The 26,664-nt window shown below is 47.4% G+C and overlaps 2 protein-coding genes and 1 long non-coding RNA gene across 3 annotated transcripts in view; 2 read left to right on the top strand and 1 right to left on the bottom strand.

Moving 5' to 3' along the window:
• Positions 1-9,280, top strand: part of TNRC6B (trinucleotide repeat containing adaptor 6B) — an 81,458-nt gene extending 72,178 nt beyond the window's left edge. Inside the window, exons 24-25 of the mRNA XM_029955408.1 lie at positions 2,072-2,214; positions 9,157-9,280. Coding sequence (XP_029811268.1) covers positions 2,072-2,214; positions 9,157-9,189 — 176 coding nt within the window. The 3' untranslated portion in view covers positions 9,190-9,280. The remainder of the gene's footprint in view (positions 1-2,071; positions 2,215-9,156) is intronic.
• A 53-nt stretch (positions 9,281-9,333) lies between these two features.
• ADSL (adenylosuccinate lyase) lies at positions 9,334-26,066 on the top strand. The gene is made up of 13 exons (XM_029953206.1): positions 9,334-9,591; positions 12,365-12,568; positions 14,255-14,299; positions 15,049-15,128; positions 18,713-18,884; positions 19,091-19,137; positions 20,028-20,118; positions 20,492-20,561; positions 20,718-20,865; positions 22,588-22,678; positions 23,522-23,611; positions 24,113-24,289; positions 25,786-26,066. The coding sequence occupies exons 1-13, from the start codon at positions 9,421-9,423 to the stop codon at positions 25,870-25,872; spliced, it is 1,473 nt and encodes a 490-aa protein (XP_029809066.1). The 5' UTR covers positions 9,334-9,420; the 3' UTR covers positions 25,873-26,066.
• On the bottom strand, positions 12,946-19,903 carry LOC115303439. Its single transcript, XR_003914057.1, has 4 exons — positions 19,784-19,903; positions 18,620-19,245; positions 16,012-16,485; positions 12,946-14,374 (listed from the first exon to the last, which is right to left on the bottom strand). It is a non-coding gene; the product is annotated as an uncharacterized LOC115303439 (long non-coding RNA).
• Positions 26,067-26,664: the final 598 nt, after the last annotated feature.

The following is a 26,664-nucleotide window of genomic DNA, read 5'->3' as shown; positions in this document are numbered from 1 at the left end:
GAAGCTTGATGATAAATGCGCACACGTTCACCACCCACCTTCTGATTTGGGGCGCTATCCACCTTTGGGTTTTATTTCTATTGTTTGTTTGGAAGCCCCTTTTCTATCTGTCTCCTTCCTCTGGTTCCCCCATAAGGCCTTACTGCCTTTATATCCACCACAATGCTCCCAAAGGGCTTTGCTGATCTCTGCACATCTTTCCCGGGACACTCCCCCACCACCACCCTTTGCACACACCAGTGACCAAAGTGTGTCCAGTGATCTCACAGAAGACATCAAAAATGGTGCATGCACCGTGAATGTGCTCACAGAGACACGTGCACAAGATTCTGCACCCTTGGCCTTAACCTCTGTATGACTTAAGGTGCAGGAACATTTTTAACAGGTTATTAAAAAAAAAAAAAAAGAAAAAAAACCCCTTCTGGGAGGGAGGGAAAAAAGCAGACACAACAGCTCAATCGTGCCCACTCCTAACTCTCTCTGCTGTTTGCCTACAACTTAATTCTGTGCCCACCCCACCCCACCCCTGTTGTGAGTAACCAAAAACAGACAACACAAGCAACCTGGGGAGAGGTTTCTGGACTATTTTATCTTTCTCCATTTCGATGGAGATATAAATGCTGCTTTGGGTTCCATAATCCTAGGGGCTATGTTTACATAGTAAAATATATCCTACCAAATCAGGAAATAAGAAGGGGAGTCTCTGCGGAGAGCGCTAATTAGGTTGCTGATGGAGACGTGCGGGGATTCGGGGGTGGGGGCCATGGGGAGGTGGGAGGCGTGTCCTTCTAATGACTGGCGCCTCCCCTCCTTCCTCTGCCCTTCACTTCTCCTCTTGCCCCCTTTCAACAGAAGGTGCAGAGAAGGGCATCAGAAAGAGGCTGGAGTTTTCAAAGGCAGCTTTCCAACTTTGCACACAAACAGGTAACAGGAAGGTACAGCAAAAATCCTCTGATCCGAAACACTCAGAAACAAAACCTACCGACATGACTACACAGCTGCACATAGCGATGCTCTCTGCAAGTTACCTAGAAGTGTTTTGTTTTTCTTATACTTGAAGTAGCTTTTACAATGTGACTTTGGTGGCTTTCTTTTCTCTCTTCTGGTGGCCAACAGAGAAAGTGGACGACAGGAGTTAAGGAAGTGAGGGGAGAAAAGGGAGGATATGGCATTGTCTTTTTTTTTTCCTTAAACATAGAGGTTTAATCAAACTCCCATTTGTTGAAATCGCTCCTCATATTACTGGTTTTACATGGACACAGAAACTAGGCACTTTAGAGGTGCACTTGCATGGCAGGCTGGGCCCCCCTTTTCTCTATTTTATTTTACTTTTTTAGTATAGTGGTACTTAAAATCACTGGTTCACTTAAAAAAAAATAAAATGTTAAACTCTACTAATGTACAAATAAGCTGAAAAGTTGCATTTTATGTGTATTTTTTGCCATAGCAGGTACTGTATTTCTCATGCTGGATTTAAAAAAAAATCAAAAACAAAAAAAACTCAAGGGTGGTGTTTCGTTGGATTGTGACAGGTTGAGTACTAAGGAATTAAGTCGCCGTCATTTCATTAAAACTGAGAGATGATGTAATGCATATATAAGAGTTTTCTGAAGGGTTTTTTTGGGCTTTTAAACAGCTTATTTTTGTTTTGTTTAGTTTTTTATTTTATTTTATTTTGGAAAGATATGATTGTATTATGTGCAACTCAGTTGCTTACATTATAACTACAAAATATTTTTGGGTTCCTGGAAAAAAAAAAAAGAGAAAAAAGACTAATAAATGTGTTTGGCTGCTAAGCATCTATTGTGGTTTCCTGTTTCATTCTGCCGGCTTAATTTGCTAGTTTGTCGATTGTTTATGTTTTGTCTCCTCTTGTCCCTCTCTCTGCTCCACACCAGCTCTCCCGAAAGGCAGCATCCCAGCTGGGCCACCGTCTTGTCTCCCTCGTCCTGTATGTTTTAGCTGTTGGGGGCGTGAGGGTGGCCAGTCGGGGGGCAGGTCTGTGCTCCTCGCTGCCTGCCCACAGCCCGGGCTCCACATTCTCTAAAAGAACCTGACTTTCTCCTTCTAGCTTTCACCGTCTTGTTGAACACTTGCCTTTGGCGTGGGAGCTGGGAGAGCAGACAGGAGCGCCTGCGGAGGGCCGCGCTGCACCCGGGCCCAGAAGCACCAGAACCCTCGGCTCGCCCTGAGCACTGTCACATGGCTCAGGAGGTTTGCCCCATTTCAGCAGTTTCTTATTTATGGTTATTTTAGCTGCTAAAACACAGACCTGTTAGCTCTGTGGCCGTGAAGCACCTCTTAGAATGGCAAAGGGGAGGAATGGGAGGAAACGGGCGCCAATTCCAGGTACTGTTGTCTGAGTTAATTCTCAGAATGCTGTGCCAAACAGATGGCGGCGACAGTACACGAGGAGCCCAGCTCGCGATCGTTAGCTAATAATAGCGATCCCGGACTGATGGCTGGCTGTCAGCTGGCCACCGCTCTGAGTGGGCCACATACATGCACTCACTTGATTGAAACCCGTCTGAGTCACATAATAGGCCCCGGTGGGACTCCGAAGTTAGCATGTTGGAATGCCCTCTGCCGAGAAGCGCGTGGATTTCTGAGCAAGTGACCCCAGCGAGTCTGTTGTACAAAGTGCTAGGCCCTGTGCCATCCAATTCTTGTTTCATAAAGTAAGTAAACACTGGCAAGTGTGGGAAGAGGTGCTGGCGAGCACCTCGAGGGCCTGCCTCTTCCAAGCAAGTGTGATTTCTGAGGAAGAGAGGACTGCAAAAACTATGAGGGCCTGTACCACCAAAGACTTCACTTTAAGTTTTGGGTGTTTAACAAATGCATAGATGGCGGGGGCAGGGGCGGTGGTTGGCACGTTGCACAATGGTGGTGGCTAAGACTTCAGCATCTGGCCCGGCCCTCCCCACGCCTGCGTACCCTGCCATCACCTGGGGTGACTCAGTGTCCACATGGAAAATCCACCTCAACAGCCAGCCTTCTCCCTGCCTTGCTCTAGCCCCACCCCCACCCCAGCCACACACCCCCATACTCCCCCAAAATTGCTCCCCTCCAAAACCTGTAATTTCAGCATCCTTGACCTTAACCTCATGTCCTCCCAACTGGTTCCCGCTCCTCTCTGGCTGTGTTTTAAAAACTCAGGACCCCAACCTGTTTACTTTCTTGCAGCCCACCAGCCCTCTCTTTTCTCCCTTCCTAATCCAGTCTAGGTGTTGAAGCCCACAATTTCGCGAACATGGTTGCTAACATCTCTAAATTTTCTCTTGCCCCTCCTGTTCTGACACCCACATGACAAAATCCCCACTTTGGAAACCCGACTCTATTTTCTGCCAGTGGCCAAGAGCAGTGTTGTTGAGGAAAAAAGGCATTATGGGTCAAATAAGGACTCCTGTAAACCCACTGTAACCTGTAAATCCACTGTGACCAATCAGCAGTGAGACCTTGACACCACCCAGCGAGCATCCTAATACGTGGAGAAGGAAATTTAGAGGTGTCAGAAGAATCCCCCAAATCCCCACTTCCAAAGTATAATCAGAGAGGTGCTTCCTTCCCCTGCAAGTGCTGCTGCCTCCAGTGTCTGGGACCCTTCCCCTTCCTGCCCTCTTGGGTACGTTTAACCCCCCACTGTCCACTCTCTCTTCACCTCTTGAGCTGGACTCTGGCCGGTCAGCGTGCTCAAGGCCATGCCATTGCACACATCCTCCCATGGGCCACGTTCCGGCCCCTGCCCTGCTTTTCTTCCCGAGACATCTTCTCTCCTCCCCCTCCTGGGTCTCTGCCTCTCGTCCTGTAAGAGCTGGCTCTAAGGTCGCTAACACCCTTCTAGTCCAGAGGACAACCATTTACCTCTTGATAACTCAGCTCCTGGACTTGCTTCCTTGCTCTAACGTGGCCCTTTACCTCCTCCACCTCCCGCAGCCTCTTTCGCCTGGCCAGGAAATGCTGGTTTCTTCTGAGCTCAACCCTGGGCCCTGCCTTGTTCTCTATGGCAACATCCAGGTGTTGTCCTCCTCCCTGGCCTTCTTTTCCCTCGGAGCTCTACGTTTTACAGCGCCCCTGGACACACGTCCGCTCCTAAATTTTGCTGTCTAGTCACATCGCTCCTCCTAGGTGAGATCAACTAGCCCTATGTTTTTCAATACAACACATGCCCCCATCCTGCCCAAATTATATCACCAACCCTGGCCCTTCTAATGCCCTATCTGACGGGCGTCCTGCCTGTCTACTCCCCAGTCTAATGGACAAACCCCTCCACCTTCCTACTCACATCTACTTCCCTGGTCTTAACCATCTCAGTAAATGGCACTGCCACTCAAATCCCCAGTTTCTTCCCACCACTTACTTAGCTGTCAGGAAGCCCTTCCACTTGGTGCTCAACATACATCCACACAAGGTGCACATCATCCCACCCCAACTAGGGTCCGGCCGCTGCTGCAGCAACCCACGGTTGCCATCTTCCGCTTAGCCCCACACCAGTCTTCTGTCTGTTCATGGCACTACCTTCCTGGGGTTTCTCCTTAAAATTAAACTCTACACCACAGTACACAAACCCTACACTCAGTCTCATCCCTGTGATTCTTCCCAGTCTCAATCTCAGACTACCCCCACATTCGTCACACCAAACTCACGTCCACCTCAAGGCCAGCATACTGACTTTTCCACTGCCGGGAATGTTCTTGTCCCTGCGTCATTGTGTAGTCTCTGGGCAAATATGAGGCCTTAACCTGATGATCCTTTCAAAAATAGCTGTCATGGGGGGGGCGGGGTGCGCCTGGCTGGTTCAGTCAGAGGAGCATGTAACTCTTGATCTCCAGGTGGTGAGTTTGAGCCCTGTGCTGAATGTAGAGATTACCTAAGTAAATTGATTTTTTAAAAAATAGCTGTCACCACCCCCCATCCCCACCGTAAGCTACGCTATGCTCTTGTCCTGCTAGGTTTTCTTCCAAGAACTTACCACTCTCTAAAACTGCCTTGTTTATTCTTTATTCTCCATCTCTCTCACTGGAATGTAAGCACCACTCAAAAGATAGAATTCTTTTTTTTTTTTTTTTTATTACATAGGCTCCAGACCCAACATAGGGCTTGAACTCATAACCCTGAGATCAAGCTTTGTACCCTCTACCAAGTGTGCCAGCCAGGTGCCCCAAGGCCAGACTCTTTTATGTGTTGTTCCTCAGCTCCAGGGCCTAAAACGCCTATGGCTTTAAGTGACATCTAATATGTTAATGACTTAAATTTATATTCCCAACACATACCACTGGGCTCCAGACCTGTATGTATTATCATCTTCTCAGCATTTCAAAACACCTGGATATCTTTTTTTCTATGTTTTTTATTTATTTTTGAGAGAGACAGACAGACACAGACAACGTGAGCAGGGAAAGGTCAGAGAGGAAGACACAGAATCTGAAGACAGGCTCCAGGGTCTGAGCTGTCAGCACAGAGCCCGAAGTCTGACCTGAGCCAAAGTCGGACGCTCAACCGACTGAGCCATCCAGGTGCCCCAAAACACCTGGATATCTTAACAGCAATGCAAGCTCCGTGTATCCGTAACAGAAGACCATCCTGCCTGCTTGCCCCTCCTCCGCACCACGATGTATACCATTACCGTCCATTCAGTGATAAAAGCCAGAGACCTAGGAGTCTCCTTGACTCCGCCCCATCCCTTACTCCCCATAACTAATGCATCACTAAGATAGACTGAGTGCACCTCTTAATCTCTTCCCTTTCTTCATTTCCTCTGCACTTACCTCTCTTGTCCAAGCTAGATCCCCTATAACCCTACTTCTTATCTGGTCCACAGCATTAGCCCAACTGGCTTCTTACTTGTCATTCATCCCACTTTCCTTGCCCCCAATCCATTCCATACATAACAGATGGCATATTTTCAAAACACAAATTTGCTTAAGTCACTCTCCATCCAGTCTAAAGCCTTTTAGTGATTTTCCACTGCTTAAAATAAAGCCCCCAAATATCCTTACTTCCAAGAAGGGTCACATGGTCTGGCTTCCATCTGCTTCTCCAAATTTAGCTCCCTCCCTCCTCACCTTTGTCCTTCTCTCCAGCCTCATCAGCTGACCACTGTATCCCAAAGCCTCGTACCTGGTGTGCACCATTGTGGAATGAATGGTCCTAGTGGGTAACAGGACATTACGTCAAGAATTTGTTTGGGCCACAGTCAATTGAGCGCCCAAGTTCAGCTCAGATCATGATCTCACTGTTCAAGAGTTCAAGCCTGGCATCGGGCTTGCTGCTATCAGTGCAGAACCTGCTTTGAAAAAAAAAAAAAAAAAAAAAAAGAACCTGCTTTGAATCCTCCCTCTCTCTCTGCCCCTCCCCTCTCCAAAATAAATGAATAAACAAACAAAAAAAGATCCTTTAAAAAAGAAAGTCTTTTAAAAAAATCTTTTTAAAAAAATAAGGACAGATATAAAAGAGATAATAAAACCATTAGAAGATCTTTCCCTAGAGTTAGGGCACACGAGAGATAAAAGTATGACTCCTGATCTAAAGATGTTGTTTTGGGAATAGTGACAACCAGCTGGAAGTGTCTAGGTGGGTTTTGAAGATCAAGATCAGCTCAAGTCACGATCTCACTGTTCGTGAGTTCCAGCCCCACATTGGGCTCTGTGCTGGCAGCTCAGAGCCTGGATCCTGCTTCAGATTCTGTGTCTCCCTCTCTCTCTGCCCCTCTTCCACTCTTGCTCTGCCTCTCAAAAATAAACATTAAAAAAAATTTTTTTAAAGAGGCAGCCAGAAAGAGAGGTTATGGAGGTAACAGAGCAAGTGGAGATGTTTCTAGAGCAGAAGAGACCTGTGCATTTTTTTTAAAAAATCAGAAGGGAGGCAGTACTGGAGAGATTAAAGGTTCGACATAATGGGGCCCCTGGGTGGCTCAGTCAGTTACATGTCCGACTCTTGGCTCAGGTCATGATCCCGAGGTTCGTGGGATCAAGCCCCACACAGGGCTTTGCACTGACAGCGAGGAGCCTGTTTGGGAGTCTCTCTCTCTCTCAAAAATACATAAACTTAAAAAAAAAAACGATTCACCATAAAACAATTGAAAGAGCAAGATCTTTCCTGAATGAGGATCTAGAAGACCGGAGGCAGCCATGCTATGTGCAGGAGGAAAAGTGACAGCGGAGTGAAGCAGAAGCAGCAGTGAGGGCCGGACGACTGAGCAGACGGCTGCATCTCAAGTCACAGTGGAGGCGAGGATGCGAAGCTCGTCACTGCACATCAATGCCGTGGCCACACTGACACACTCTGCAAAGAGCGGGAAGTTCCAGGAAATAAACCCTTCTTCCTCCCAGAGCCGTCTGCCCTCTCCCCCCAGCACCAAGCCTCTACAGCTCAAGAGGGACACAGAAGAAGACGTGAGTGATGAGCCCGGGATCCCAACTGATGGGCTTCACTGACGGTCAAGGTATTCTGGAACTGGTGCAGCCGTCAATTCTGGCTGCTAATTCTGAGTCCAGGTGGAGGCCTGAAGATCTGTGGACTGAGGCCACAAGAAATGTGAGAGGTGGCAAAAGAGGAAGTGCAGTGCCAGGATCTAACTTGTACCTTGGCTACTGTGGGCCCATTTCTCTCTCTGTGCTAGACTCCTTTGGACAGCATTCATTCATCCAGGAAACATTTACTGAGCACCTATACTGTGCGAGATCCTGGGCTAGGTGCCAGGGACACGGTGACCAAGACAGAAGTGATCTCCGCCCCCACCAGGTTTGCCATTAGTTGGGAAAGCAAAAAAACACTGAGCCTTGGTGAGCGTTGTGGGACACCTGTACAAAGCCAGGGCGTTCGTCACCTGTGAGACCCCAGAAGTGTGTTCTGTAGGGCTGCGAGTGAGTCTGTGAAAAAAACGAAAGCAGAAATGGACAGGTGACAGGAAAATAAATTATTGTCCAAAGCACGATGCTGAAGCCTTGGGATCTAATCAGCAACTTGGTTGTTTGTTTGTTTGTTTAAGTAAGCTCTATACCTAAAGTGGGGCTTTGACCCTGAAATCAAGAGTTGCATACTGGCTGGCCCAGCCAGGCACCCCTAAGCAGCAACTTTTAATATCCCTGGAGTATCATGGTTACTGGTAAAGGGGAGTTCACCTCAGCAAACAAGCTGCAAGTTCTAAATGGAATTCTCCTGGGAGGTCTCCTTCTGCTGAGAACTCAGAAGTCTTGTTTCAGAGCAGCATAAGGCCTGCTGTGGTGGCCTCAAGGAAGGGGAACATGGGGCCTGCCTGCCTGCGTATGACTCCTGGCTTCCCCCCTTCCACATCAACAAGCTCAAGACAATCAACCTGCCCCTGTTTTGCTACCTGCAAAATGGGAATCATAATAATAGCTACTGTTTATTGAGATTTACTCTGTGCCTTGCACCAAGAGCTTTACTTGTATTTTTTTTTTACGATTTTCTTTTTAAGTAATACCCAATGTGGGGCTCAAACGTACAAATCCGGAGCCAACCAGGCGCCCTTTTACTTGTATTATTTCATCTAATAACACTTGTATTATTTCATCTAAGAATACTTGAGCAACTAAGGATCCTCAGGATTAAATGAGATCACGTGTAAAAAAAAACGAGTGCCTGACACCTAATAAGACCTCCATAGCTGTTAGAGGTTATTATTATTGGTCAACCAGAGAAAAGAGTGGGATCGTTAGGGAGCATTTTCTGGACTGAACCTTAAGTAGGAAGTACTGAGAAAACACAGAGGTGTTCCAGGATGGGGGTTCGGGGGAAATGCCTTTCCCAAATCGTGGTGTTACCGGGCATGGCGTGTGCTGGGCACTACATAGCGTAGTGACTAAGAGTGCAGAATCTGAAGTCGGGTGGCTCCACGTGCTAGCTGGGTGACCCTCAGTAAGACACACTGCTTCTGGGAGTCTCAGATCCGGGATTGGCTGAAATCCATTCTTCCGCAGTTCCGTGCGAGGGACTCACTTAGAACCCAACAAATGCGCATTTCTCCTCAGAACTGCGCGCGGTGCCAGATAAGCAGTGGCAGTGACTCTGGGGTGGGCGACAACCATAATTAATAATAGCAAACACACCCAGGGTTTTCTGAATGTCCTAGGCATCGATCTAACACTCAAACCTCACGGCAATCTTAAAGGCAGGTCTTAATGTACCTTTTTTCAGATGGGGACACTGAGGCACAGAGCGGCTCAGTAAGTTATGCGGCGCTAATGACGTTTCTTGTACACGAAGATGAACTTGGCAAACCTCAACAGCAAGCAGCGGAAACCCGACATCTCTGAAGGCTCAGGTCCCCCGGAAGCCCGGGGGCGGGATCAATTGGAGGAAGTCCCGCCCCGCTTGAAGGAAGTCCCGTCCCCGGGCTTCCGCTCCCCTCCTTGCGGGCCCTGCCAGCCCTGCCGGCCCCGCTAGTGAGGCGTGTTCGGAATGGCGGAGGGTGGCAACCGTGGCGAGCAGCAGGCGGCCTGCGGGCACGACAGCTACCGCTCGCCGCTTGCCTCCCGCTACGCCAGCCCTGAGATGTGCTTCGTGTTTAGCGACAGATACAAATTCCGGACCTGGCGGCAGCTCTGGCTGTGGCTGGCGGAGGCCGAGCAGGTAACGGGCCACCGGGATGGGGGGCCGGGCGGGGAGAAGCGGGCCCGGCCCAGCACGTGCGGGGCTCGGCGCAGCGCCTGGACTCGGTCCCCGGGAGCAGCTGCCCCGCTATTTTCGGCCGGTGTCCCTTTTCTGAGGCGCTGTGACCCCAGGAAGGGCAGGGCAGGAAGCCCGGGAGTCGACACCTGTTGCCTCCTTGTTTGGAGTTACGGAGGGTTAGAGACGCGGTGGAGGCGGCGGCGAGAAAGGCACGCTGTCGTTTTAGGGATTTATCTTAGCAATTCCTGCAGGGATACTCTGCTGAACACGGACACTGAGCGCTGGTTACGTGATGTCGGGCTAATTTCTTTACATATACATCTTTGCCCGTTTAACCCATAAAGACTGCATAGGTGGTGCTTTTCCCATATTACACGGGAGAGATCAAGCCTCAGTGAAAGCGCGTTGTTTGCTCCGAATCATTGATAGCGGACCCGGGGTGGGAACCTGGGTTCAATGCAGAGCGTGAGAGCTTAGCCACCTTGTCTTCCACAGTGTAGTTAATGGCAGGATTGTCTCTGCAAAATTCATGTTTCCTAGGCCACTGTTTCCGCTCCACTCGGCTGCATTTTGCCTCTATGGAGGGAGAATCGGGGTAGGGGATTATTAGACGGGTTTTCTGGTGTCTCTTATAAGAGCTATTCGGCCCAACACTTTCAGAAATAGCTCCAGAGGGGCCTTCCCAAAGGAGTTGAAGAAAAGTGAAGGTGATCCAGAGAGCTATAAAGTTTCAGAGGAAAATGCCACAAGCCAGATGGCAGTGCCCTCTCAAAGGGTATCAGTGATCAGGGAAACAAACTTGAGTACATGCCTGGGACCCAAGTACAGCAGAACTCCCCAAACTGGGACCGCTTCCTAGATTTTCCCCTTTGCCATCACTGTGCTCAAGAAAATTACGTGACAATAATAGACACTTTTATCACTTGTGCTAAGACACTATCTTAAAACTTGGCATATTAATAGCTCATTAATCCTCAAAACACTGTACTGTATTTTACAGATGTTTTACAGATGATGGACTGGAAACAGAGAGACTTCATAAACTATTGGCTTATACAATAATAAAGGGTAGAAAGGGCCATTAATAGTGTGCGGTGATTTATCATGTACTGTACTCTTCCATTTCATATGATATTCTGTTAAATAGATGAGGGTAGTGGCATTCAATGACTTTGCAGGATGGGGCGCCTGGGTGGTTCCATCGGTTAAGTGTCTGACTTTGGCTCAGGTCATGATCTCACTGTTTATGAGTTCGAGCCCCATGTTGGGCTCTGTGCTGGCCTGAAGCCTGCTTCAGATTCTGTCTCCCTCTCTCGCTGCCCCTCCCCTGCTCACACTGTCTCTCAAGAATAAATATTTTAAAAAATTAAAAGCAAAAAACCAGAGACTTTGCAGGATCACCACAGCTGGTAAATGAAGCTGGAATTGAAATGTAGTGTCTGAATATGTGTTCTTTTCCTCTGCCCAGTATGCACATTGCCTGAAATGCATACAGTTTTAGTATAATCTTTTGTGTTTGGATTATCTTTTAGGGTGTCAAAATTAGCATAAGATCCATAATAATTTAGTAGTTAAGACAAAAATTTTGAGGAATAAGAGATTAGGAGGAGTGCAGACTAGCTAGAGTCAGGGATGAATTTTGACAAGATGCATTGCTGGAGGGTAGGAAGGGATTTGGCCACACTGCCCCCTGCTGCTTTGGCCTGAAGTGTGCTACCTACTGGCTAACAGGTGCTCCAAGGCAGCTTTGCCCCATGTGGCTGCTGAGCTTTTGAAATGTGGTTAGTGTGAATGATAAATTGAATTTTTACTTTTTACTTTTAATCATTTTAGATGTAAGTAGCCACATTTGACAGGTAGTTACCATCTTGGACAAGACAGGTCTGAGACGCAACATCTTTCCCAGGGCCAGGGCTTGGGGATTTCAAGTGAGGTTTGAATACATTTCACCAGTCTGTATATTCAGCACTTGGATCCAAGGCTCTGAGCTGCCTGTGGGCTGCAAGCTGTTTTTTGCCGCCCTGATTTTTCCAGGTATGTGGATGAATGTAGTAAGCTCTTGATATGTTTAGTTTCCCAATAATATCCTGCAAAGGCTTTCAGTTTTACTGAATTTGCTGTACATTTTATTGGCAAAAACCACTTACAACATTCTTAATTTTCATTTCTCTAAGTAAATCCATCTGGGTCAAATGTATATCTGTGGCCTGGATCCCACACCTGGGGCACTTACGTGTCAAGTGCTAAGGGGTAAACGATAAATACAGCAGGGCTCTTCTATTATGGAATATACATTCTGGAGGGGCGGGGAGGGGGGCAGGCTAATGCATTTGTAAAAAATGTCATGTGGTGATTAAGTGCTCTAAATAAAGTTAGGCTAAAGGGATAGATGAGTGACATATAAGAAGAATATTTCACATTGGAATCAGGAAAGACCTCTCTGAGCCCAGAGACCGGAATGTGTGAGCCAGGAGGAGAGACAAGGGCAGGGGGAACAGAGGTCAGAATCACATGGTTGTAACATACAAAATATACGTTGTTTACTTAGAACATAGTTTACCATGATTCATTAAGAAAGCTGTGCCCTCCAGCACCCATGTACTTTTAGCTGCCCCCAAATTTTAAGAATTGGGAGGTGGGACAAAAATGCTAACACGAACCAGCACATTTCTTGGTTTCACTTCAAGTCATTGTGACCCTTGAGGTATTTTATTTTGTTTTGCCTGCTCTGCAGATGTTGGGTTTGCCTATCACCAATGAACAGATCGAGGAGATGAAATCAAACCTGGACAACATTGACTTCAAGATGGCAGCTGAGGAAGAGAAACAGTTACGACACGATGTGATGGCTCACGTGCACACGTTTGGCCACTGCTGCCCAAAAGCCGCCCCCATAATTCACCTTGGTGCCACCTCTTGCTACGTTGGCGACAATACAGTAGGAGCCTGTGTTGTTTTGTCTACACTTAGGACTCGGTCTTCATAATGGATTTATAAATTTTATTTGATTCTGTCTAGTTTTAGGAAGTGACTCCATAAATCTGAAGTTTTAGGGATGCCTTAATGCTCAAGAATTTTCTGCTTTTGTTATCCTCCCAATTCAAACTATAAGCCCCTCATGACTCCATAAAATAAGACCCGCAGAGACTGTTTCTGCATCGGTTGGTTGGACATAAGCCAAGGCCTTAGTGTTTTAGTGGTAAGGTAGTTTTCCAGAGTGATTTTTTTCCCCAAAGTCCTTTATAACTCTTTGTTGTAACTTATGAAAAGAAAGGATTGCATGACGATTCTTACATGAAACTTTTAATTAGCGGAAGCAGCGTATTCTCAAACATGAAAAAGTAATATCCTTCATGAAAAGTAACAGTTTTCCTAAGAGTTTACCAAGTGCTTGGCACTATTCTGAACACTTTGTATGTATTCCTTCACGTGTTGTTCATAAGAACCATACAAGAGGTCCTTTTATCTCCGTTTTTAAACAGCTTCTTGAGGTGCAGTTTACATGGCATGAATTTACCTGTCTTAAATGCGCAGTTCAGTGAGTGTTAGTAGATTTACGCAGTTCAGGTCACCACGCTCCAGCGTCACAACACATCCCTCCCTCTGAAAAGTTGCCCTGCCCTGTGTGCAGCCAGTTCTCACTCCTGCTTTTTAACCCAAAGAACAGTTGATCTGCTTTCTTTGTAGTTTTGCCCTTTCTGGTAATGTCGCAGAAATGGAATCGGAGCATGTCGTCTTTGGGATCTGGCTTTATGATCCCTGTCTCTACAGATGAGGGTACTTGAGGAGAGGTTGAAGAACTTGCCTTATGTCACGCAGCTAGATAGGAATCAAGCCCAGGGAGAACGGCTCCGAAGCTGTGTCCGCAATCACACTGTGCCCATAGGACCAGATGTTCGAGTCCAGATACACTTCCAATTCAGAAAGAAGCCACTATTTTTAAGTTGCCCCACATGCTTTTAGTCTCAAGTGGTGCAGAATAAGAGGCGTCTGTATTGGTAACTCGAATAATAGAAGAACAATCCTTTCACGTGGAATATATGTTTGAAGAACCCAGTGTGTAAGTTGAGCTCAGCAATTAACTGTCTCCTAAGCACATATTATAGTTGCCTGAAATACATCTCTTATTTCCCTCAAGAGCAACTTTAAATTTCCTAAACCTTGATGTTCTGGTTCATGTCTTTGTTGTTGTTGTTAGCAACGGTAGATGTGGGGAAAGGAGGGAAGGCTGTGGAATATGCCCCGTGGAACCTTCTCAGACACACATTCCTCTTTGGAAAGATAGAAAGCTTGTTGATCTGGACATCTTCCCAGTGTTCAGGATGAAGGTTTGCCCCATAACAGTTTTCCAGTCATTTTAGATACCACGTAAATTGGCCTTCAGGAGTGTAAAGATTTTGCTCCCTAAAGATCCCAGAAGTACTGCTCTCTAGGTTGATGTGCATTTAAAACAGTTGTTCTGAAAAGAACCACTTCTCTCGGCATCTTCTGAGTTGCACAGAGGGTTGCTGATAGTGAGGCAGGTGGCGAGCTGAGAAGCCCAGTTGGGGTGGCCAGAGTGTTGGGTCATAATATTGTTTGAGCAAAGCTGATTAATGTGAGACGACTACGTTCTCCTTTGCAGGACCTGATTATTCTTAGAGGTGCGTTTGACCTGCTTTTGCCAAAGGTAAGGAGCTGGCCGAAGTTTCCTTCCAGCCCTGGATTCCCCATGGTAGGAGATGGGCACCGCTTATGAATAAATCTGTATAATGTGAATATAAACAGATTATTCTTCAGTCAGGCAAATGGTCCTATATCATCTATGGTTCTGTCTGTCTCTTTTTGGGCTCAAATGCTCTAAGCAAATCCTTTTTAAAATATAGCCTTTTGGGGTGCCTGGGTGGCTCAGTTGTTAAGCATCTGGCTCTTGGTTTCAACTCAGATCATCATTTCAGTGTTTATGAGATCGAGCCTCACGTTGGGCTCTGCCCTGACAATGTGGAGCCTGTTTGGGATTCTCTCTCTCTCTCTTTCTCTGCCCCTCCCCCGCTCACACACTCTATAGATAAATAAATACCTTTAAAAAACAAAACATAGCCTTTTAAATAAAGGAAGTTAACCAGCAGCATGTTGTTGACATTGGGTCAGAGTTGAGTCAGATTCGTGATTTTGTCCTGTTTTTCTTGCATGAGCTTGTTAGTCTAAAATCGTGCAGAAAAAGTTCATGACTTTTTAGGTAGGCAACTCACTTGTCAAACGTTGGTTGCTTTGAACTCTTCAAGGCATTTTGGGATACAAAGATAAAAAGATAATGCCTCTGCCTTCCACTGGCTGGAGATCTAATTTTATATTAAATCGTCTGAAAGTTTAGTTCCTGATTATGTAACGAGCTCAGCCTGAACTCACCCTCTTTCTATCACATGGTCTTTCTTACAGCTTGCCAGAGTGATCTCTCGGCTTGCTGACTTTGCTAAGGAACGAGCCGGCCTTCCTACCTTAGGTTTCACACATTTCCAGTAAGTGATGTGATTACTTCTCGGGACTTGGGCTTGTTTGTGTGCATTTGGCTTTCATTTCTTCCTTCAGTTTCCCTTCTCCAGGGAAGCTGGAGGTGAGGAATCTCAAAACATAGTTTAAGGGGTGCCTGGGTGGCTCAGTGCGTTAAGCGTTTGACTTCGGCTCAGGTCATGATCTCGCAGATTGTGAGTTCGAGCCCCATGTTGGGCTCTGTGCTAACAACTTGGAACCTGGAGCCTGCTTCGGATTCTGTGTCTCCCTCTCTCTCTGCCCCCTACTCCACTCATGCTCTGTTTCTGTCTGTCTCTCAAAAATGGACAAACGCTAGAAAACAAACAAACATAGTTTAAGCAAATAACTTAGGGTGCTTATGAGGCACGAACCTGGCCCCTACCTTAAAAGCTATACTGGTGAGAGTTCATTTGGAGAACATTGGGAAATCTGGATCAAGAGCCTTAGAGTATTCATGCTCATTGATTTAGTAGTTCCATTTTTGAGAGTCCTACTGAAGTAAGTAATCTAAATTATGCAAAAAGTCTTATGTGCAAAGATCTTTGTTAAAATATTTGTTACGATTGTAATCACTGGAAACAACTTCGCTGTCCACAGGAGAGAAAAGTTAAATAAGATATAGTGTATAGTATATTCACAGGCTGGAATAAAATGCACCATTAAAATGCGGCTTATAAGACTAATATTGTGGAAACGTGCTTACCTTAATGTTCTGGGATAAAGACAGCATCTGAATTGTACAAAGATGAGAAGGAATTACACCAAGATGTAAATATTAATTACTGTGGTTTGTGAGGTAATTAGATGATTAAGTTTTTCCCTAAATTGTAAGTTTGATATGTAAAATGTGCAACTATTTTATATAATTACCAAATAAAGTCCTTTTCAAAGCAGATCATGTCGTTTTTGGAATGCTAGTAGCGAGTTCCAGGTGATGGTGTTGGAGCAGTTGTGTGTTAGCATCTGCCTTATGTCTCGATGGGGTGTTGCTATGGCGACAAAGATACTATCTCCTGAAATTCAGGGAGGTCCGGTGAGTCTAACCTTCCCCAGAGGTAAGGCCTGCACTTAGTGGTCGCAGAAACCTGAAGAAATCGCCTGTGAGGAGTCAGCGCACAGTGTGTAGTTGGCCATGGCACACGTCGCCTCGTGCCGGCTCCCTAGCAGTGCGTGAGTTCCAGCTCCTCTTCCTCTCCTGGGAGTTCTGGAGCGCGCTCAGAGCGCGGGCCCCCAGCCCCCTCTGGGGGTGGTGTGCTGCCGGCGCGTCTGCCACCACAGTCCGCAGGCGCTAGGCGCTCACAAAGTGGTTTTGGTGCCTAGGATCGCTTCCGTATGGGTTCGTTCCTGCAGTTAAAGAGAAGCAGCTTTGGGGCACCTGCCGGCTCAGTCGGTAGGGCACGCACCTCTTGGTCTCGGGTTGTGAGTTCAAGCCCTACATTGGGTGTGGAACCTACTTTAAAAAAAGCAGCTTTAGGGGCGCCTGGGTGGCTCAGTCGGTTAAGCCTCTGGCTTCGGCTCAGGTCAGATCTCACATTTGTGGGTTCGAGCCCCGTGTCAGGCTCTGTGCTGACGGCTAGCTCAGAGCCTGGAGCCTGCTTCTGGTTCTGTCTCCTTCTCTCTCTGCCCCTCCCCCTCTCATGCTCTGTCTCTGTCTGTCTCAAAAATAAATAAAAAACATTAAAAAAAAAAAAAGCAGCTTTATTGAGATATAACTCAATACCATAAAACTTACCCCTTTTAAGTGTATGCTTACTGGTTTTTAGCATATTTACAGTCATCACTATATAATTTCAGAATATTTCTGTCGGCCTTCAGATAACCCACACCCTCTAGTAGTCCCTCCCATTCCCCGCTTCCTAGCCCCTTGCAATCACTGATCTGTCTTCTGTCTATGGATTTGCCTCTTCTGGGTATTTTATTTAAAAGACTTCTTTAATGTTTATTTTTGAGAGAGAGAGGGCACATGTGAGCGAGCAGGGGAGAGGCAGAGGGAGACAGGGAGATAGAGATCTGAAGCAGGCAGAGAACCCAATGCAGTGTTCAGATTCTTCAATCAGGACATGAGATCATGACCTGAGCTGAAGTCGGAAGCTTAACTGACTGAGTCGGCCAGGCTCCCCTCTGGACATTTTACTTAAATGGAATCATAAAATATTTATCTTGTTGTGACTGGCTTCATTCACTTATGTTTTTCAGTGTTCATCCATATTGTAGCATGTAGCATGTTCATTTCTTTTTATAGGCAAAATAGTGGATATGCCAAGTTTTGTTTGTTCTTCAGTTTGCTAGACACTTGGGTTATCTCCACTTTGTGGCTATTAAGTACAGTGCTGCTGTGAACAAATCCTGTAGATCCATCCATTCGTTTCTTTGCTTGTACCAGTAACCTGTTCGCAAGAGTTAGCCAGAAAACTACCATGAGATGAATATGGAAATAGGTCGTGGCTTGTGGTGTGCCTTCATGTTGCCCACTGTTCATACTGTCAGCCTGTTAGGAGAGAAAGGCCGTGTGAGATGAGCCAGGTCATGTACTAGAACTCCAACACTGAGCGCCTGGGGGGCTCAGTGAGTTAAGCATCCGACTTTGGCTCAGGTCATGATCTCACAATTCGTGAGTTTGAGCCCCGTGTCGGGCTCTGTGCCAACAGCTCAAAGCCTGGAGCCTGCTTCAGATTCTGTGTCTCCCTCTCTTTCTGCCCCTCTCCCACTTGTGCTCTCTCTTTCTCAAAAGTAAACATTTAAAATATTTTTTAAAAAAACATTGCAATTTGTTCATTATTATGCTTTTGGACGGGGAGCAGAGCCATTAGCTGTTCCGTTAGAGCCTTGGGCTGTGTGTGTTCTGGGATTGTTCCCCATGGCATGGCTGGCTTCTCATCAAACTGTCTCCTCACAAAGGCCTTCCTTTACTGCAGTCTAGGGTGGCATTCTCCAGTGTCCTCATCATTTTATTTCTCATATTTCTGATAAAATAACAGTCACTTTGTTCACTTGTTTCCACTACAACTTGAGCTCCATTGGACAGGAACCTTATCTGTTGTGTTTGTTGTTTTTCTTAAGTTTGTTTATTTTGAGAGAGTATGAATGGGAGAGAGACTGAGAGGGAGAGTCCCAAGCAGGCTCCATGCTTAGCACAGAGCCCAACATGGGGCGTGATCCCACGACCATGAAATCTGGAGCTGAGATCAAGAGTCGGCTCCCCAACCGACTGAGCCACCCAGGCGCCCCTTGTTCATAGGATTTTCAAAGCCAAGAACATATTATCTATTTGGCAGATGTTTGTTACATGAACGTATTTGACTTGCCAAAGCCTGGGGACAAATGAAACAGATGTCCCTGGCTTTATATCGCCTCTTGATGATAAAGAACTGTATTAGCAGCTCTTAGTTTTATAATCATTGGATATTTGTAAATGACATTGAATCTCATTGCCCAGACTTCTTAGCTCTGGTTTTGTCTACACTGATCTGTCTCTTACCTAAATGCAGTGACTGTTTGAAGAACGGTGAAGCCTCTATGAAGTAAGTCCTTGGTTTGAGACTTCAGTGTGTCCTTTCTGCGCCGTTCTCAGGCCTGCTCAGCTGACCACAGTTGGGAAGCGCTGCTGTCTCTGGATTCAGGATCTATGCATGGACCTCCAGAACTTGAAGCGTGTCCGAGATGACCTGCGTTTCCGGGGAGTGAAGGGCACCACCGGCACGCAGGCCAGCTTCCTGCAGCTCTTCGAGGGAGACCATCAGAAGGTATTCTAGAGCAGCAGGAGGACGTGGACGCTCGGGTGAGGGCGCCAAAGACGAGCTGACCTCCAGGACGGGCAGAGAGATGGATCCTGGGAGGAGCCGAGTCTTTGGACTGAAAGGGGCACCAAGGATCGAACCAGCGCAGGACGTTGAGATGTTCTCATGCTGGTCACACCTGGATTTCTAGAAGGATGTCTTTTTCTTCCCAGGTAGAGCAGCTTGACAAGATGGTGACAGAAAAGGCAGGATTTAAAAGGTAGGTAAATGGGGAAAGCATTGGCTTCCCTGTTGAGTGGTGGAAGTGCTGTGGTCAGTGCTCCTCTAAATATGACCCTGTTACTTCCTTTGTTCTTCTACCTATTTCCTTTAAAAAATTAAAAAAAAAATTTTTTTAATGTTTTGATTTATCTTTGAGAGAGAGAGAGACAGCGTGAGGAGGGGAGGGTCAGACAGAGAGGGAGACACAGAATCCGAAGACAGGCTCTAGGCTCTGAGCTAGCTGCCAGCACAGAGCCTGGTGCAGGCCTCAAACCCACAAACCATGAGATCATGACCTGAGCTGAAGCAGGACGCTTAACCGACTGAGCCACCCACGCACCCTTTTGAGAAACAGAGCTCGAGCTGGGGAGGGGCACAGAGAGGAGGAGACACAGAATCTGAAGCAGGCCCCAGGCTCTGAGCTGTCAGCACAGAGCCTGATACAGGGTTCAAGCTCATGAACTGTGAAATTATGACCTGAGCCAAAATCAGACACTTAACCGACTGAGCCACCCAGGCGCCCCTACCCATTTCCTTTTATCTCTGGCCTAGGTTTTATTTTTGTGTAGCCTAGATTCTGTTTTTTGATAATCTGTAAGGAAAAAGGAAAGTGTTTACTTCTGAGTTTTTTAGGATAGGCTTACCCACGTCGAGGGCTCCGATGGAGTCATCTAAAACTGACCATTTCCCTTGAGGGCCGCCCTCCCGTCTCGGGGATGGGTGTTAGTAAAATGGGTGGAAGAGCAGTTCGTTCCAGGAGCAGATCATCAGTGAGGTCTGGGCCCCGTGTGACTCAGCATGCCAGCATGACCAAGCTTTTGCTCAATTGTTTGACACAGCCACATTTTGAAATACTTTCACATGCGTCTCTTTTCAATTTATTCCTAGGGCTTTCATCATCACGGGGCAGACCTATACACGAAAAGTGGACATTGAGGTGCTGTCTGTGCTGGCCGGCTTGGGGGCCTCCGTGCACAAGGTGAGTGGCAGAAGCCGTTTGCGGGATGAGAGCGTGGCACAGACAGAAGGAATTGGCCTCGGACTTTTGTTCAGTCGCGTCTCTCAAGAGATGTCAGACTTCATTTTCCACCGTCTGGGGCCTGGGGGTGAAGCCTCTTAAAGCGTGTTGAAGGACAGGACTGGTTCACCTGGCGGCGTCCCTCCATGCTGTCTTTGGCCATGTGTCACGGAAGTGTCTCCACGCGCCTTTACTTGTTCTCCCCGCTCTTCAGGAGCCTGGAGAAGCCTGAGTGAGGTGCTCTCCAGGACCTCTTGGAGAGAGGGGCTCACCTCCAGCAGCCTAGCCCTTGCTCCCAGACTCCCGCACCCCACCCGTGGCCCTTTCCCCCCAGATTTGTACCGACATACGACTCCTGGCAAACCTCAAGGAGGTGGAGGAACCCTTTGAAAAACAGCAGATTGGTGAGTGTTGTGTGAAGACCAGGGAGCCCCACAGCGATGCCGGGGCCGGGTGGGGGGCGCCGTGGGCACGTGTCGACAGCGCGCCCAGCCCCGTGCTCAGGCACTCCTTGTCCTCTGAAGTTCTCTGCCTTTGCTTCTCGTCCTTGTACGTGGCAGGCTCAAGTGCAATGCCATACAAGCGGAACCCCATGCGCTCAGAGCGCTGCTGCAGCCTCGCCCGTCACCTCATGACCCTGGTTGTGGACCCACTGCAGACGGCCTCTGTGCAGTGGCTCGAGCGCACGCTGGACGATAGTGCCAATCGGTCAGTAGGAGGGGGCGCCGTGTACCGTGGGTTGTGGGGGGGACCCGAGGAGGAGCTGGCAGCCGGAGGATGTTTTGAGCATCCCTGCACTTCCTCCTTGTCCCCACAGAGCGCGGAGTCTAGCAGGGAGGCCAGAACATGCAAAGAGCCGTGTGATGAGCGTTAGGAACAAAGCGTATAACGCGATCTTCTCTGTGGAGCTGAGGAGGGAGTCGTGGTGCAGGAGTCAGGGGAGGCTTCACAGAGGAGGTGGTGCTTTCAGACTCAAGAAATCTAGGCTTTTTTAAAAGACCTTGAAGACACGATTGGAAGCATATATAAAAGCAGAAAGGCAGGAGAAAGAACAGGGAGTTACTAGTAGTCAGGTAGCACGGGGGAGTGAAGTCTGTGTGGCGAGGGGTGAGGTAAAACACGATTACGGGTTCCAGCTAGTCTATGAAGGTCCCCGTAGGCCCTGAAGAGGAGTTGAGTCCCGGTGCCGGAGGCAGGTGAGGTGTCAGCCGTGATGTCTTCCACAGTTGCATGGGGGTTAGGTACGAGATGGGTCAGAAGTAGTTTGTAGCTGTGAATAAGGTACCAACATGCCCATGGTTCTCTGCTTCGTGTATATACTTACTTAAATTATTATTTATTAAAACATTTTTTTAAATATTTGTTTAGTTTTATGAGATAGGGAGAGCGTGAGCAGGGGAGGGGCAGAGAGGGAGATGGAGGATCCAGAGTGGCCGCTGGGGTGACAGAGAGCTCGATGGGGGGCCCAAATCCACAAACCATGAGATCATGCCCTGAGTTGGATCCTTAATTGACTGAGTCACCCAAGCGCCCCTGAAGATTTTATTTTTAGATAATCTCTACACCCACCGTGGGGCTCAGACTTACAGCCCTGAAATCCAAGAGTCACATGCTCAACCAACTGAGCCAGCCAGGTGCTCTGTATATACACTTGTTTAAAGCAGATTCACGTTACTCTGGTTTGCTTGCATTGTACTGGGATTTGAGTGGGAAAGGATATATAGTTAAAGCTAGTTCTCTGGGATCTGAGTATAATCCACGGAATAAGGCATTTATGGAAATAAGACATGTGAACTCATTCAGAAGTCAGCCATTGAATATTTTTCAGCAGGTGTGACCTAATCAGATGTGCTCCTAAAACACCCTGCGCAATTTGGAGAATCAGTTTTAAGGGGGCATGGATCTGGTCAGGACAAGTTAGGAGGCTATTTTTAAAAATCCCAGTCCATACTGGCATGGTGGCCATGTGATTAGAGGGAAGTACATGGCTATAAAATCAAGTGGCAGATTGGCCGTTGGTGGCAGATAGGGAATGAGTGTCAAGGTCAGCAGTGGGGTGCTAGTGCCATTTACTACGACAGGAGCCACAGGAGGAGAAGGGTAGGTTTGAGATGGTGAGCAGGGGGCAGCGGAGAAGTGGCTGAATCCAGTTTGGGGTTGGTCTGAGGTACCTACAGACCAGCCAGGTGGAGCTTCTCCAGTTCGGTATGTGATCTGGCTTTTAGGCAGGTGGTCTGGACAAGGGGTGATAGATTTGAGAGTCACCAGGATATTGGGGGCAGCCAAAGTCATGAGGTTAAAGGGAGTTAATTGCCTCAGTAGTACACGTGGCATGAGAAGTCAGTGTGGCAGCTTCTGGGACACACCCTGTATTTCACGGAAATTGATATTTGCTTAAAGAGATAACCGAATCTGCTGTTTGTTTTCTAGACGTATCTGTTTGGCTGAGGCATTTCTCACTGCAGATACTATATTGAACACGCTGCAGAACATTTCTGAAGGATTGGTGGTGTACCCCAAAGTAAGAAGCCGCAGTTAAAAAGCACAACGTGGGGCGGGAGGTTGGCGTGCGGGAGGGTGAGCATGACCTGCTCTGGAGCGAGCGTGTTTGGGGGTCCGCGTTCTGGTGCAGGCGGGGTCGTTCCGACCAGAGCTCCTTCTTCAGGCTGTGACATGAGCTCCAGAGGCCATAGGCAACGTGTATAAAAGAGAGAAAAGGAAATACTTTCCTCTGGCTTGAACTGTTTATGAGCATGAATCATCAGCTCTGGTGTGACTGTGGCCTGTCGTCAGGTACCTGAGGCAGATGGGCTGGTTTCCATTGCATGCTGGGCTCTTGAGGTTGGGCACGGAAACTTAACCAAGTTAGGGCTTTAGAAATCTTTCCAGTGAAGCAACTTTTAAGTTTATTTAAATCAGTTTTCCTTTCTTTTTTTTTTTTTAATGTTTTATTTATTTTTGATACAGAGAGAGACAGAGCATGAGAGGGGGAGGGGCAGAGAGAGAAGGAGACACAGAACCGGAAGCAGGCTCCAGGCTCTGAGCTAGCTGTCAGCACAGAGCCTGACGCGGGGCTCGAACCCACGAACGTGAGATCTGACCTGAGCCGAAGTTGGAGGCTTAGCCGACTGAGCCACCCAGGCGCCCCCAGTTTTCCTTTCTTAAGTCAAAAGAATACTTTGGATCAGAAAGAAAACTGGAGAAAACAGTGGAGATTAAAACAATCCATTCTACTCTCTGTCTTCATAGATCCATCTGGTAGTTTTTGTCCTTGTGTGTATTTTGCTGGTGACAGTTGACCTCTTACTGTGTGTGTATGACTTTGTAACCGGGAGGCATCTTAGCCCTTTGTTCCTTCTTCCAGGTCATTGAACGGCGCGTCCGGCAAGAGCTGCCTTTCATGGCCACGGAGAACATCATCATGGCCATGGTGAAAGCGGGGGGAAGCCGCCAGGTGTGTTCATCCCTTCTACCCTTGAGTAAATTGGAAGCGCACCTTCAGTCCTCCTCTCCTCCCTTAAGGAAACACAAGCATTTCTGTCATCCGCCTCAGCCATGGTATTGGTACAAAACAGTGACCATACTCATCTCTGAAGGGCGATTGTGGTGAACTTGGTTTGTTAAACGTGAATCACTTAATCACTTGTGGGAAAGGCCCACTCTTAGCAAAGGGGTAAGGTCTGAATTTGTAAAAGGAAATGATGGGAAGTGGGCACGACACAAGAACACGTGAGCCGTTAGCGGAGCCAGCACAAGAGGCACCGGGGCGGCTCAGTCCCATAAGAATCTGACTTCAACTCAGGTCATGATCTCAGTTTGTGAGTTCAAGTTCTGCAGGGGAGGGGGGCTTTGTGCATCAGCCATAGAGAGACAGCATGGATGTGGTATTGGATGATGCTTAAGATGTTCAAATGCCTCTCAGTAAGTGAATCAGCAATACCCCACTGTCTTCTAGGATTGCCATGAGAAAATTAGAGTGCTTTCGCAGCAGGCAGCTGCTGTGGTCAAACAGGAAGGAGGTGACAATGACCTCATAGAGCGAATCCAGGCTGATGCCTACTTCAGCCCCATTCATTCTCAGTTGGACCGTCTGCTGGATCCTTCTTCTTTTACAGGCCGTGCATATCAACAGGTAAGCACCAGAACACTTCTGTGGTGCTAGAAGTTTCCCCAAATGCCCTCTTTTTACACTGCTGGGCTAAGGAACCTGGAGTACTGTCTTTAATGTTTCTATTTCATAAGAGGCCTGATAAAAAATGAGGCTAGTTAGAAAGAATTCAGAGCAGGCTAAAATGTGAAGGTTTGTTTGTTTTGAACTGCCTTAAGTATTTCCCCCTGTGGAATTCTCTGAATCCTTTTTTAGTTTGGAGCCTGTGGTATAATGGTCAAAGGCTGGATTTTACCCTCAGATTAGTCAGGTTCATTCTGACTTCTGACTTTCACTGGCAGACAGGGTAATAACACACCTTGGGGTGTCTGGGAGTCTCAGTCGGTTGAGTGTCCACCTCAGGTCAGGAGCTCACGGTTGGGATCAGTCCTTGCATTGGGCTGACAGCATGGAGCCTGCTTGTGATTCTCTCTCTCTCTCTCTCTCTCTCTCTCTCTCTCTCTCTCTCTGTCTCTGTCTCTCTGTCTCTCTCTCAGAACAATTAAATAAACTTAAAATACACATCTCATGGAGTCGTGGTTATGTGAATTAAAAGGCCTAGCACAGTGCTTGGTGCATAGTAGGTATTCAGTAAATGTCATTTTTCCTCTTGGCCTTTTGGAGACTGCAGGAGCGAATTCAAAACCATTTACAAGGGCAGACTAGGTGCTCAGTATGTATTCGGGAACTGTGCTTCATTCTGGGGCTGTAAAGACAATCCTCATCTTTAGGGAGCTCAAAACTTAGCGGTGAAGGCTTATAAAGAGGTTATTCTAATACCAAGCAGTACCTGTGGGAATTGAGGGAAACATCCTTTCTGGGGATCCTGAAGGAGAATAGGAGAGGTCGGGGGTGACTCTTGGAAGATTTGACATCTGAGCTGAATCTTAGGGGAACATGGGAGTTGGCAAATACAGAGGCGTCCAACACGGGACAGAAACTACAACCGTTTGATACCGGAGCAGCAAGTACCCGGAAGTAGTTAACAGGATTTAAAGTTGGAGACAGACAAGAGTTTGTCATTTTTACTCAGATCACGCTGGTGTTTTGGATCTGAAAGACTTAAACTGGAGGTTGGAGTCCAGTAAGGAAGCTGCTGCAGGAGGCCAGGCAATAGGCGACGAGGGCGTTGAGCCAAGGCCGTGGTCGCTGTGGGTGAGGGGAGAGACTGGGGCCCTCGAGGACGACAGAGCCTTGGCCGGTTGAGGACGGGGAGGAAGCGGAGAGGGTTTCAGCTGGGGTGGCGGTGTGGACGACGGCGAGACCGGCACAGGCTGGGCTGGTGTGCGGGGCTGTGGGCGTGTGGCTTGAGCTGCCTCTGTCTAGGGACGCATTTCTGACTGGAAGTGAAGAAAAATAGTGGTGGAGTAAGAGCTCTATCAAATTAGGTCTCGGTGATAGAAACTGACATTGAAAAAAGCGTTAGCAAAACTTCTGTCTTTACATTTTCTTTGTCTCACATTTGCTTTCCTTTTTGGCAGGTGCAGAGATTCCTGGAAGAGGAGGTGTATCCCCTGCTGAAGCCATATGAAAGCGTGATGAAGGTGAAAGCAGAGCTGTGTCTGTAGCGTTGGAAGAGAATTAAACAAGAAGTCGTTGGCCTTGTTAACTTTTATTGCCAAGTCACCGAAACCATCAGTCTAGGCCTGTTACCTAAAATTAATATGGCACTTTTTTGTTGGCCTGGCGCTTTCCCATTTCTCAGCGCCTGCAATGCAGAAATAAATTATGTTGAATTGGACTCTCTTCTACAGCAACACAACCTGTAGTTCATAGTTTGCTGTTTCAGGCACGTCTGGCTAGTCTAGTTGTTTCACACACGCTCACGTGATTGGAAGGGAGTCCACAAACTCCTGGTCCACTCCTCTGACGGCAAATTTCATCTGCATCCAGCAAAACCACCTGGACTCTGATTCAGTATGGTTGGATATCTTTGGTATCCAGTTAAGTTTGGCCAGAATAAATAATGAAATTCGGAGCTACAGGACATTCTCAGGCTTACTCAGCTCAAGTTGTACCCAAGCTCATGATAGGGCTTATATATCAGGGAAATGCTAATTGGGTCTCTCGATTTCATCAGGACATTTAACAATCTTTCACCTGGTTACACAGATTGACAGGTGACTGAACAGCCTTAGCCAAGGGAGAGCCTTAGGACAGTCCTGCACCTGGACGGAGGGCGCTGGCGTGAGTCCGCAGGCCTCTCTCCGTGGCCCTGGCTCATTCTACACCTTGAGCATAGATGAAAACGAAGAAAGTTGTTTATCAGATTTGCAGACAACACAAAACTAGGACAATTAATCAATACATGCATTTGGTAAGATAGAACTCACATTTTATCCAACCTGAATAGACTGAAA

Source organism: Suricata suricatta, chromosome 10, assembly GCF_006229205.1.
Source record: "Suricata suricatta isolate VVHF042 chromosome 10, meerkat_22Aug2017_6uvM2_HiC, whole genome shotgun sequence".
NCBI classification, from domain to species: domain Eukaryota; kingdom Metazoa; phylum Chordata; class Mammalia; order Carnivora; family Herpestidae; genus Suricata; species Suricata suricatta.
The sequence above is the reverse complement of the archived record's forward strand: the minus strand, read 5'-3'. Positions and strand labels throughout refer to the sequence as shown.

Bases quoted from the DNA above. Each gene is read 5' to 3' on its own strand.
- ADSL (XM_029953206.1), top strand. From the start codon at position 9,421: ATGGCGGAGGGTGGCAACCGTGGCGAGCAGCAGGCGGCCTGCGGGCAC. The intron at 9,592-12,364 runs GTAACGGGCCAC...CCTGCTCTGCAG, and splicing joins GGCTGGCGGAGGCCGAGCAG to ATGTTGGGTTTGCCTATCAC. The intron at 15,129-18,712 runs GTAAGTGATGTG...CGCCGTTCTCAG, and splicing joins TTAGGTTTCACACATTTCCA to GCCTGCTCAGCTGACCACAG.